The 12724-nt window shown below is 42.1% G+C and overlaps 2 protein-coding genes across 3 annotated transcripts; both read left to right on the top strand.

Moving 5' to 3' along the window:
• The first annotated feature begins 57 nt into the window (after positions 1 to 57).
• Positions 58 to 5319, top strand: sh2d5 (SH2 domain containing 5). 2 transcript variants are annotated; one of them, XM_029503256.1, is made up of 10 exons: positions 58 to 181; positions 1105 to 1170; positions 1256 to 1336; positions 1423 to 1497; positions 1591 to 1737; positions 2539 to 2739; positions 3158 to 3341; positions 3722 to 3827; positions 3915 to 4074; positions 4190 to 5319. In XM_029503256.1, the coding sequence occupies exons 2-10, from the start codon at positions 1120 to 1122 to the stop codon at positions 4394 to 4396; spliced, it is 1212 nt and encodes a 403-aa protein (XP_029359116.1). In that variant the 5' UTR covers positions 58 to 181; positions 1105 to 1119; the 3' UTR covers positions 4397 to 5319. The 2 variants fall into 2 exon arrangements, with proteins under 2 accessions (XP_029359116.1, XP_029359117.1); XM_029503257.1 differs by having other exon boundaries at positions 174 to 269.
• Positions 5320 to 6361: 1042 nt separating this feature from the next.
• Positions 6362 to 11788, top strand: kif17 (kinesin family member 17). Its single transcript, XM_029502757.1, has 13 exons — positions 6362 to 6592; positions 6800 to 6946; positions 7111 to 7212; positions 7433 to 7622; positions 8343 to 8795; positions 8933 to 9027; positions 9124 to 9319; positions 9775 to 9832; positions 9965 to 10193; positions 10720 to 10987; positions 11087 to 11145; positions 11223 to 11346; positions 11595 to 11788. Exons 1-13 carry the CDS (start codon positions 6362 to 6364, stop codon positions 11786 to 11788), a joined length of 2346 nt encoding a protein of 781 aa, XP_029358617.1.
• Positions 11789 to 12724: the final 936 nt, after the last annotated feature.

Genomic DNA, 12724 nt, shown 5'->3' on the forward strand with positions numbered 1-12724 from the left:
GTGATGTCAGCAGGATGAGTTGCGCAATGAAGAGGAATGTCTGGAAAAGAGGGAGCAGCAGAGGGAGGGAAGCGATCCAGCTTGTTCTGCTCCTCTTACACGGCAGAGGGAGACGCGTGGAGATCTTCCTCCTCCTCTTCCTCCGGATCAGCTCACCTGGAGGCGGCAGGTGAAGGGAAAGGTGAGTGTGAGCTGCTCCGGCCGGAGGAGGCGGAGGTGTTGGAGGTGTTGGAGGAGTTGGAGGTGTTGGAGGTCGCTGAGGCTGAAATGTGAGTTTGTGTTTCCAAAGTTTAGTTTTGGAGCCTTTTTCACGGGACTTTGGTTTGAGACGGAAACGGTTCACACTTCTTATCCAGGCCGCCGTTCGGCGACGTTTTTGTTCGGCGTCTGTTCGCTGTTTTTCCACCGACAGGCTCTTAAAACACCACAAACACCGACCGACACTTCGACGCTTTTACGGGTTTCGCGCAAACTTCGGATCTAAAAGCTGAAACAAGCTGCGCAGAGCGCGCACATGCTGGAGTCCCGCTGCGGTCCAGGACAGAAACACACAAATGCTGAAACACACGAACACACAAATACTGAAACACAGGAACACACAAATACTGAAACACAGGAACACACAAATACTGAAACACAGGAACACACAAAACACAAGAACACACAAATACTGAAACACAGGAACACACAAATACTGAAACACAGGAACACACAAATACTGAAACACAGGAACACACAAAACACAAGAACACACAAATACTGAAACACACGAACACACAAATACTGAAACACACGAACACACAAATACTGAAACACACGAACACACAAATACTGAAACACACGAACACACAAATACTGAAACACACGAACACACAAATACTGAAACACAGGAACACACAAATACTGAAACACAGGAACACACAAATACTGAAACACAGGAACACACAAATACTGAAACACAAGAACACAGAAATATTGAAATGCTGAAACACTAAAATACTGAAACACAGGAACACACATGCTAAAACACTGAGCTGTATTCATTGTGGGGATTGGTTGACTTTTTCATGAAGTGTTTGGTTCACCGTACTTGTGTTTTCACAGAGAAAAACAGGCAGCATGGGCGAAGCACCGGTCAGAGCAGATGGTACCGTGACCCGATCAGCAGAGGTAATCCTATTAATGATGAATGGGCCTTTTAAAAACCCCTCTCTGTCTATGTTGTTGTTTTTTTTAACTTGTCTTTGTTGTGAAGTATGTGGGCTCATTTCCTGTGGATGACCACTGTCTGGATGACCAGATAGAGGAACTGCACACTCAGCTGAAGCTCCTGAGAGTAAGTCCAGATGTGACCGAGGACTGCTGATATTATCAGTCAGAGCTCACCATGCAGGAATTAACGCATTGGCTGTCATCAAACAGACGTGTAAGAGAAGGCGGCCTGTATCCATCAAATTCTCCATCAAAGGTGTGAAGATGTACAACGAGGATGAGACGGTGAGGGTGGAGCTTTGTCTCTACTGTAAACATCATTCGCACAGTATGCAGTTTGAGGTTTCAGGCGTCGGGGCCCTTTTCTTCCTGTTGCAGACCCTCCTGATGGCTCATGCCCTCCGCAGAGTGTCTCTGTCCACCGCCCGGCCTGTCGATGCCCAGTTCGCCTTCGTCTCCCACAACCCGGGCAGCTCAGACGCCCAGCTGTACTGCCACGTCTTTCAAGCTCGGCATGCCAGAGCGGTAAGCAACATCCAGTTTGATTTGATATAAATGTCAAAGTTACATCAACATGCACTACATCATATTATACAACATGTTCTTGCCAACCTTTGGTAAAGAAAAACGCATCCAGTAAAGTTTTGCACACCGTTATAAATAATAATGCTCATTAAATATGAAATAAAATCCATCCATCAGGTTTTAGCGTGAGCTCTGTACAAAACGCTTCAAACTTTGGCCCACGCTCACAACACAACAATTATTATAACACCAAATTTTATCTTCACCTCGAAATGGTTTTCAGTCACTTAGCTCCACACAACTTTAACCTGAACAGCAAACTGACAAAGACAAACCAGTGTTAATGGGGCTTCATGCCTCATCCGGCAAAGCATCCTCAGCACTGTCATTATAAGATGAGCTGAGATTGAAATCCTTTCTGGATTCCCAAAGCAAAGCTGCACTCCCACCTAAATCCAAACACGTCTAAGCCAAAGTGAGCCATTTTAAATTCATAATCTTAAAACCAACAGCACCGGTTGGTGCACAAATAACTCCACACCAGGACATAATCCTGAAAGGATTCATTCATGTTGTGGCAGATATATTTAGAGTGATTAGAAAGTGAGGTTAAAGCTTATTAGAAGGATCCATTTGTGGTGTCAAAACAGTGATTAAAGGATTTTCTCTTTGCACGTATGTGTTTTTGGCAAGTTTATTGAAGGGGTAATTGTATTTACCTTTATTTATTTATTTTTGTATTAGATTGCAGTCTATCAGGTAGCTCTGAACAGCTTTCCGTGTGATGTTCCTGTCCTGCAGGCCCAGTTCCTGAACCTGCTGCTCTGTCGCTGTTTCCAGCTGTCTTACTTGGAGAAACACCCAGAGGAGGCTCAGGAGGTCTCTGGGGGCTCGACGCCTCGTCGGACGCCGTCACTACTCAACCACGGTTTCCCTCTCAGCGTCAGTGCGCTGGTCTCCTTCAGAAGAGCTCCTTTCCAGGGGCTGTTACCAGGCACAAAGGTCGGGACCCTTCAGCCATGCAATCGTACTGGCACTGCAAGATTTCCCTTTTGGTTCGGTTCATAATGACAGTTATATGTGAAATAGTTGATTATACAATAAATTAACAGAAAAAAATAAGCAGCTATTTTAAATGAATTTGGTTGTAACTTTTAAAAACAGAAATAGTTAAAGGGAAACATATTTGAATATTTCAGCTTCTCTAAAAAGATTTATGCTTTCTTCCCCAACAAGTGAATATCTGGGGGTTTGTGGGATTTTTTTTGTACAAACAAAAACAGGCTATTTAAAGATTATCTGCATCAGGTGGTCATCAATAAGTCAACAAGAGGTCCAATCAGCAACTGACTGACAAAAATAAGTGTCCACAATTAAACTGGTTTTAGTCAGACAGCACGTTCTTGTCTCTCACCCACAGACAATTCGGACATCTTCTGACGACCCCCAAAGCAGCCAAGATGAAGTCTTCCCCACCTCCTCCCCTTCCCTGGTTCGCAAGAAAGCCATACGCACCAAAGTGCTGCGCTCTGGGGCTTACCGCTCCTTCACGTTTACACCGCTCAAGCAGCGGGGCGTTCAGGAGCGCCTGAATGCATCACAAGGTGGGCCAAGTGTTCACAGAGCGCTATCAAGAGTCAGAGAGTTGATTAGGTAAAGCAAACCCTTCAGTGTTCGGTGGTGGGCAGTTACTCACTGTTGTGGTGCCAGAGGTAGTTTGTGATTTTTATTTATATCTTTTTTTACTACTTCATAAAGGTGAGGGATAATAAGCTCATCTCAAATGGATTGTCATACCATTTTATTGGCTCTTCACGGTTTATTTGAATCTTAAATTAAACCCATTGGAACACAACTTTTGTTGGGATTGCATTGGCTGTTGCTACCCACACAAATGTGTCTGGTGCAGAATTATTCCACATTTGAAACTCTGGAAATTAAACAAATTCAAATTCACGGAGGTTTTCTCCTGTATATGAAACAGAAAAAGTGGAAGACAAGACTCCTGTGAGGAGATCCCGGGCACCGAGTCTGGCCGAAACAGAAGAAGCGCTGGCTCAAGCAGTGTGGTGTTGGGCCGGTATTGCAACGTGAGTATTCTCGAGCGTTGAACATATGTTGCTGTGACAATGGATACAAAAAAACGGTTTCTCCTGAATGCATCTTTTCCGTTTCAGTGACAGCAGCTATTCCCTGCTGGCAGATGATGTTTTGGGGTCGTACCTCTTGTGCCCACATCCTAAAAAACCCAAATGTGGCTCCCTCATCATTCGCTTCCCCTCTGGCCTGACGACCCACCTCATAGAAAACCCTCGGAAAGAGAAATTCCAGCTGGAGGTAACTCATGAAAGGTTATATAAGATGGCATCATAAAGGCAACAGTGGTGAAACTCGCATGGTAGCATTTAATCATAAATGCATTTTGTGTTTCTGTGTTTCGTCTCTGTGGTAGAACTGCAAGTCTCGTTTCAGTTCCATAGCAGAACTAATTGAATACTACACAGAGACCCAGAATGAACTGCCCTGCCTGCTGAGCTGTGCCCGGGTAAACCACTGCTACGAGTGGGAGGAAATTACCAGCAAACGGCATTCTCTAAAGCTACACAAGAGCCTGGACAAAGCCAAAATTAAAAGTACCTCCAGAAAGGGATTGGTTTAAACCCTGGACACTGGTGACCTGAACGCCGACCTCCAAGGATCCAAAATAAGTGATGCCTTTTTTTTTTTTTTTTTTTCTCTCCCCTCTTTTGCATGTAAATCATGTCTTACTTTGATCACTTTTGGTGTTGTGGGAAGCATCACTAACCTTAAACAATGCACTTATTAACAGTGTTGGCACTCAATCTGTATATACATGACATTTCATGAGAGGGTACTTGTTTGTCAAGGATATAATATTTTATGCTTTCAGCTTTTATGTCTTGCAGTATATTTTTAAAATAATTTTTATATGTGCCGGTATGGCATCAGAGTTTATTAGGGTTTTTATGGATGGAGATTAATAACCTCAAGTCTGGAGTGGAATTCAGCACCCAGATTGTTGCACTTGAAACAGTTTTTTTTTTTTTTTTTTTGTTGGGGGGAGGGTTTCTTTTTCTTGTGTTGTGAATGTGTTCTCCAAATATGCTTGATCAGATCAAAATTTGAATGTTTGATTGAACTCTAATCTTATAATCTTATTCTTTCTGTGTTTAGACACTAGAAGTGGGGATATGTAAGTCATATTACACGAGCGCCCTGGCATGATAAAGCATGGCAGTGATACAAGTTATTTTCTTTATCTTATGACTTAAGGAATCTAAGTGCGTTTTTATTAATGTTTGCTAACAGTCACTATAACCAATAGTTATCTTTGTTTTCCTCATAATTTTAATTGACGATCTATGCAGTTCAATGAGCCTTGTGCACTGATGCTAGGCCAATATTTCAGTGGAATAATAGAAACCAATATGATCTGATATTAGGCCTTCTCTGCATCGTTTACTATCACAAGATAATCTATGATATTGTTTTCTTGTCTGGGGGTCACAAAACGATTGATCTTGCCCAAACCAATAAATGATTCACTTTTATTTAACTTTTGTTTGGGATTAAATGACAAGGGTCTTTTGTGTTGGTGAATAATCTTCCAGTGGTTACTGCACATACATCCTAAATATGTTCACAATGGATTTCTAATCTGATATATACTTGGTTTCCACTACAGTAGTTTTATTTGGGTACAGCCAATTAAAACTACTGTAGTTAAATGTAACAGTTCTGCTATAAATTCTGTCAATAAACCTTTAATGTTCAGTATGTATTGACAGTGTTTGGAGAGGTTTTCTAATTCAACTGTGTAAAAAGATATACATCTGAACACCTCAAACAACCTCAAAAACTGGAGCTTCAACTAATTAATATTATTCCTAAAAATAAATTGGTGCATTAATCATTAAGTCTGCTGGAAAAAATTAAAAGAAAAGGTCCTCTATCTATCAAGTCACTATTGGTAAAAGATATTTTCTGCTGATTGGTAAAATTTAAATATGTTAAATCCTGTTACCTGTTGTGAGCTTCCTGCTCGCTGTGTAATTATTGGTTGAATAGTTTTATATAGGCGAGTTTAACATTTCTTCCTTCAGTGCTGGAAAAATGAAAACAAAGCTTTAAAAATAAATTAAAAAAAATACTCATAATAGAAAAGTTATATAGTAATAGAAATGCTCTAAAACGGCAGAAAAATAAAGATATTTTGTGTTTTTATTCTAATATTTAGTTTTATTCTGACTGCCTCTGAGTTTGACCTCACAAAGATGGCCGCCGCTCTCTGGTCACTTTAATGTCCACAGTTGCTAGGCAACCGCGAAAACGCCGCAGACGGAGGAGCTGTTCAGACGGGACCGGTCAGTGTTGTATGAGGAAACATTTCTGCCTCCTTTTATCTTTATTTAAATGGTTGGTTGTTTTGTTTTGTTTTGGTTTTTTTTTTTACACTGAAATCTCTACCTATTTCCGACGGTTACGTTTTTAACCTGCTGCCGCTCCGTTAGCTCCGTTAGTTGAAGAAGCGGAGGTGAAGATCTTAGCTTGTTGTTGTTGTTGTTTTTGTTGTGTCACCTGCTGCGGACTGAGCCCCTGGGTCATGGTGTCAGAGGCCGTGAAGGTGGTGGTCAGGTGTCGGCCCCTGAATGACAGGGAGAAGGCCCTCGGCTCGGACACGGTGCTGTCCATGGACCCGCACCGCTGCCAGTGCTCCATACATCGGCCCGGCGCGGCGGACGAACCGCCCAAACACTTCACCTTCGACGGGACCTACTTCATCGATCAAACCACCGAGCAGATGTACAATGAGACCGCCTACGCTTTGGTGGAGGTGAACTCCTGCAAAGTGTATTTGTTCTGCTTTTATTTATTTTTTATCAGATTCAGGGATTGCATGTCACTGGACACTGCCTATGTCTTATTGCTCCTGCTAAACTCTCTGCAACTTCAACAGCAAACCCAGCTGACCTTTTACATGTCACTGACAGCAAACAGACCACTGATGCTCTTTGTTTTTTTTGTTTTTTTTTTCTAACAGGGGGTCACAGAGGGTTACAATGGCACAATTTTTGCCTATGGACAAACTGGAAGTGGTAAGTCTTTCACGATGCAGGGGGTGTCTGAGCCTGCAGCCCAGAGGGGAGTCATTCCACGGGCGTTTGAACACGTCTTTGAAAGCATTCAGGTAGGCAGGGATATTGATGTCATCTGTGCCACTTGTCCATTTTATGAATTTGAAGTTTGAAGAGCTCAAACCTTTTTGTTGTCTTAGTCTGACGACTGGTTTTGTCAGAGATTTGCGGGCGTGGAGGGAATAATTTTGTTTGCATCTGTTTATTTGCAAGATAGTGTGCAGAAAATACAAAATTCCTGGTGAGGGCCTCCTATTTGGAGATTTACAATGAAGAAATCAGAGACCTTTTGGGAAACGACACCAAACAGAAAATGGAGGTTTGTCTTAAGTATCAATAAACAAATCGTGATAAGATTTGAGAAGCTTATGTAACCTGTTTCTCAAAAACCCTAACCCAATTCTGGCAGTGCTTATGATTTGTGCAAATCCTGTTAAACAACTATGGTGGTTTCAGAGAATAGAAGTGGCCTACATAGCTCATTGAAGGTGAAGGTGTTTGAACAGGTTGACAGGTTTGCCTGTTTTATGAATGCCTAGCTGAAAGAGCACCCGGAGCATGGAGTGTATGTGCGAGACCTCTCCATGCACACTGTGCATAATGTGGGCGAGTGTGAGAGAATCATTGAGCAAGGCTGGAGGAATCGAGCAGTGGGCTACACGCTGATGAACAAAGACTCCTCCCGCTCCCACTCCATCTTCACCATCCATTTGGAGATCTGCAACACTGGTGAACACGCACACACAATTATAATAATACCACACAGTGAATCACGCACTAATCTGTTTAATGGGTGATAAGGATATTATTGTTTGCAAAAATCCAAGTTTTTAGAGGCATGGGGTAATATTATGATAAGCAGCTGCTCACAGATAACATTAAAAAATCATTCCACCACTGATATCAAGCTGTTTACCACTGGAGATTTTTTATAGGATGACATTATTCTTTTTGATGTAGCCACTAAATGTATATTTCTTAAAATGCTTGTTAACAAAAATCATTTAAACAAAACTTGCAGGATAATACAAATACAAACAAACAATATATCTATTAGAAATGTAACCAGCTACTAAACATGTTTATGAAGTCAAACAGCATGAGACATTGCTGTTTTACCGTCTCTGTCTTTTCTGGGATACATTTCTCCTTCTGTGGTTTAAATGTTGGGTAAAAAAAAAATCAGGTGTACAATGAATAAGAAAACTAATCACAAACAACTGGTTTACAGAGCGATGGCAATTCTAATCTGATAAAAGCAAAACATATAAATAAGTACTTGTATAAAACGCTGTACTTTACTTTAATGTTTGCATGATGACTATCAAGAGGTAATGGATCCTGAACTTCAATGAACATTTCAGACACCTATTTTATTTAACAGTAATTTCTCTTCATAGAAAATACAGATGCAAATGGGATTCCTTTATTCTCGCCCCACTTTCTCAGATGCAGCCGGCCAGGACCATTTACGGGCAGGTAAACTCAACCTCGTTGACCTGGCAGGAAGTGAGCGTCAGTCTAAGACTGGTGCTACTGGTGAACGCCTACGTGAGGCCACCAAGATCAACCTTTCCCTCTCAGCCTTGGGCAATGTCATCTCTGCCCTGGTGGATGGACGCTCAAAATACATCCCCTACCGGGACTCCAAGCTGACCAGGCTGCTGCAGGACTCTTTGGGAGGAAACACTCGTACCTTGATGATTGCCTGCCTCTCACCTGCAGACAACAACTACGAAGAAACTCTGAGCACGCTGCGCTACGCCAACCGAGCTAAGAGCATCCAGAACAGACCATGTATCAATGAGGACCCCAAGGACGCTCTGCTCAGAGAGTATCAAGAAGAGATCAAGAAATTGCGGGCCCTCTTGTCAGGCCAGCTCGGCACTGCTAGCATTTCAAGTAAATAAGTAACAATTATTGCAAACAATTTTTTTTTTTTTTTAGGTCTTTTGAAAAGCATTTAAATATACATGTTGAGAAATGTTTTATTTGGATCCGATGTCTTGGTAAAAAAGCTTTTGCTTTTTGTAATGCAGCTCTGCTGGCTGGTCAGTTGTCTGAAGTGCCCCCTGATCTTGCCTATAGGCCACAGTCAAGCACCACAGAGGCAGAGAAGGAGAAGATTAAAGAGGCAACCACGAACTGTTCCCACACCCATATATCACTTCACTTCTCTGCATGTATTGTACAAAGGTCCAGTGATTTATCTGTGTTCTGCTGTCAACAGGTGTACGAGGAGAGGCTGGCCAAGTTGCAAGCTGAGTACAATGCAGAGCAGGAATCCAAGGCAAAGCTCCAGGAAGACATTGCAGCTCTGCGTTCCTCTTTTGAATCCAAGGTGTCTAATCTGGAGAAGTCCCAAGGCAGCAGGGGGCGCTCTGGCCCAAAGAATGATAGAAAATCATCACACAACAAAGCACCACGTAAATAGTTTACACAATCAGTTTCTGTGCTCACCCTATCCAAAATAGCATTCATTCATTATCAGTCCTGACAAAACCTGAACAAATATTGAATATTTTTGTAGTTTTGTCTCCTTTGTGTCTCAAAAGCTCTTCTGTCCACACCCTGTTCACTGACACTGCTCTAAATTGTTTTGTTGACATCAGAGAACTCAAGCTCTGTGAAACAAGTCACTGAAGAAGCACTTCAAATTGATCCAGTGTCCTATAGTTCAGCAGGGGAAACCTCAGTGAAAAGGGTACTGACCAATTTGACCGTCATTGCCATTAATCATCCATAAAAATGCAGTAAAAATGCAACGGCCTGAAATGATATCTGCCATGAAATAATCAATGCATTATTAGAAACCTACTGGCTAATTTCCTTGTGTTTGTGAGCCAGCCCGATGTACCTGATGATGCCCAAAAATGTCCAGGTGGAAACACGCACAACACCACAGCAGGGGCTCTGGACCAGAAACATGCTCTGGAAAGGTTTGTGACTTCTATGACAAACTTTCAGACACATTTTACAGTTTGGCTTTATAAAACAGGCAAAGAAACAACATCCAGTACCTTACTGTTCTGCTTTCTCCCTTTCCATGCGTCATTGCTGATGATCTGCAGGCTGCAGCAGCTGGAACAGCAGGTGGTTGGAGGGGAGCAGGCCAGGAACAAAGAGTTACAGCAGCGGCATCGGCAGAGGAAGAACCTTGCTGATCAGAGGAAAGTCCAACTCATCCGTGCTCTGTCAGAGGACACAGAGGAGAGTGAAAATGTGCTGTTGACTGTTTACAACTCCATACAGGAAGAAGCTCATGCCAAAAACCAAATTCTGGTCAAGGTTCAGAGCAAGGTGGGTCATATCCACTATAGGATGAATGTGACAGGCTCTAAAAGGTTTAGCGCAGGAATAATTATGTATTTTCTTTATCATTAAGCATTAAGCAGGTTCCACAAGAACCTGCTTAATGCTGCATCATCAAGCAACCACATTGCAGGAAATCAGGACAAACTTCTCCAAAATTCTCACACTGATTTGCATTTTCTTCTATTTGTATCCCTCAGAGAAAATTGACTAGAAAATGGGAAAGTCGTCTTGTCCTGGATTTCCGGAATTGTCCCGATAACAATCGCTGTTTTGCACATCACGTCGTCAATATAAAGCTGCATATGCAGCTGCTTTCTGGGTGTTCAGTATTTTACAGACTACAAAACATTTTCTGAGGCTGTTGATAGGTAGTGTTGAACCAAAATTGCAGGTTTACAGTTGTGTGCTCTGGCCTTCAACCATAAAGCCACATTGATGTTAAAAAGAATACACTTTTATGATTTGTGCTTCAAAATGAAAACCACCTGACAGGATGAATCTGCAATAACAGCTGAAAGCAGCAAAACTGGAGATCCGTGACCTGCAGGCAGAGTTTGAGGTGGAGAGAAACGAATATCTGGCAACAATCCGCCGGCTGGAGAGGGAGGGCCAACTGCTGAACAGCCTGCTGGACCGTATGGTTCCCCTGGTGCGGCGTGACTGCAACTACAGCAACCTGGACCGTCTGAAGAAAGAAGCTGTGTGGGACGAAGACAGCACCACTTGGAGGCTGCCGGATGTGATTCTGCAGAAAACAACACTGCCCTCAGGTGTGTTATGTGAGGAGGGAAGTGCTGTTTAAAAATCAAACTCAAATTTAATCAACTAACTCTGAACTATCTTAATTATTTTCTTGCTTTATTTCTCTCTCACAGCAGTGCATCCAAAACTTTCAAGTGGCAGAGGCTCAGCAGCTGATAGTGGAGATTCATTCATGGTGTGTTCATGTTTCAAACATTATCTTTCACCCATCCACACACATGCTTACACAGCATTGCCCCTGTGTGTTTTTAGCAGACAGACGAGGACAGGTATAAGGAAATGCTGAACCGAAGTGACAGTGAAAACATCGCAAGCAGCTATTTTAAGTCAAAGAGAGCCAGCCAACTGATTGGAGGCGATGCTACCAAGGGACATGGTAAGACCAGGATCTGCAGGACTTCTTCACCAACCACTGATTAAACAGTCGTTACATTTGGAAATATAATTTCTTTGAGGAGGTGCCAATGTCACCAATTATATGAAAGATTTTAGAAAAGCTTTACGTTAAACGAAAACACATTAGAGAGATTCCTTTCTGCCCCCAAACACGTTTATAGAACTGCAGGAGTCATAATGCCAAACCAATTTACATGTGTTATTTCCTTACTCCGTCTTCTTCTGTAGTTACTCACTCTTCTCCCCTGGGTAACGGTGCAGCCCACCTGGCAACAATGAGCATTTCTACTGTGAGCCCACCCCTCAGCTCAGACTCCATGCTGCCTCGACCCTTCCGCCTAGAGTCATTGGGTGTCCCTCCGTCCAATGGTAAGGTAAAGCGCAAAAAAAGCAAAACTCACATCCAGAGTGAGGGGATTTGAAAAGACTGAATTCCTGCAGCATACACACTGACACATTTTACTGTCATCCACTTTCACTTAAAAGTTTTTCTATAATGCAATTTAAGACGCATAGTTGGTAGGAAATGATCAGCGACTTTTTGATAACCATTGCAAACCAGAAATGTTTCCAGCCGACACTTTTTTGGGGGGAGACCACTTGTGTCTCATGGTGATATTTTGATTGTAACTTTGACCAAAATTCTACCTATGTTATGACACTATCCTTGAAACGTTGCACTGTACTTAATCCTTTGACCTGAGAACTGTGAAATTCAAAATCTAGAAACTGTAATGTTTCTTTTCTCATGTTGTTTCTGTAAAGACCAATTTTAATCTGTTCCTTATCAAGCGTTTTAAACCATTGCACTTGATGCTAATTAGATAAATAAATAAATGTACCCACTTCATGACTAACTTCCTTTCCTTTTCAAAAAGTCATTTGAACTTCACTTGTTTGGAAGGGTATGAAGTGTAATAAGATTTGATCAACTGACCAGAATGTCACAGTAAATGTGAGTCCAGCGTCACGAATGGGTTAGGGGGAGTGGTGTGAAGGCAGCAGTGGTGGCAGGTAGTTCACAGTTATCTCAAGTTGCATATGACCTCTGGCATCAACACTGTGGCTTTTGGTGAAACTTTTCTAAACCCTGATAGCAACAGCAATACAGCTCATAAATGTGTATCCTAAAAACAGAATTTGATGCTTATATCAAAGTATTTATTATGAAAGTCAACAGCTACAAAAGATCCAATGTTGGAGTCTGCATTTTGTGGCTCTCCTGCAGTTCCTGCACTGAAAAAACACTGCAGTTACATTTGTATGTCTATTGAAAAACGTAATCCTTTCTGCAGCTCACTTGTTTGTCAGAGTATCTTATTTCTAACTTTGGCTCTGGCCTAATTTCTACATCCATT

This window comes from Echeneis naucrates, chromosome 5 (assembly GCF_900963305.1).
Source record: "Echeneis naucrates chromosome 5, fEcheNa1.1, whole genome shotgun sequence".
Lineage (NCBI taxonomy): Eukaryota > Metazoa > Chordata > Actinopteri > Carangiformes > Echeneidae > Echeneis > Echeneis naucrates.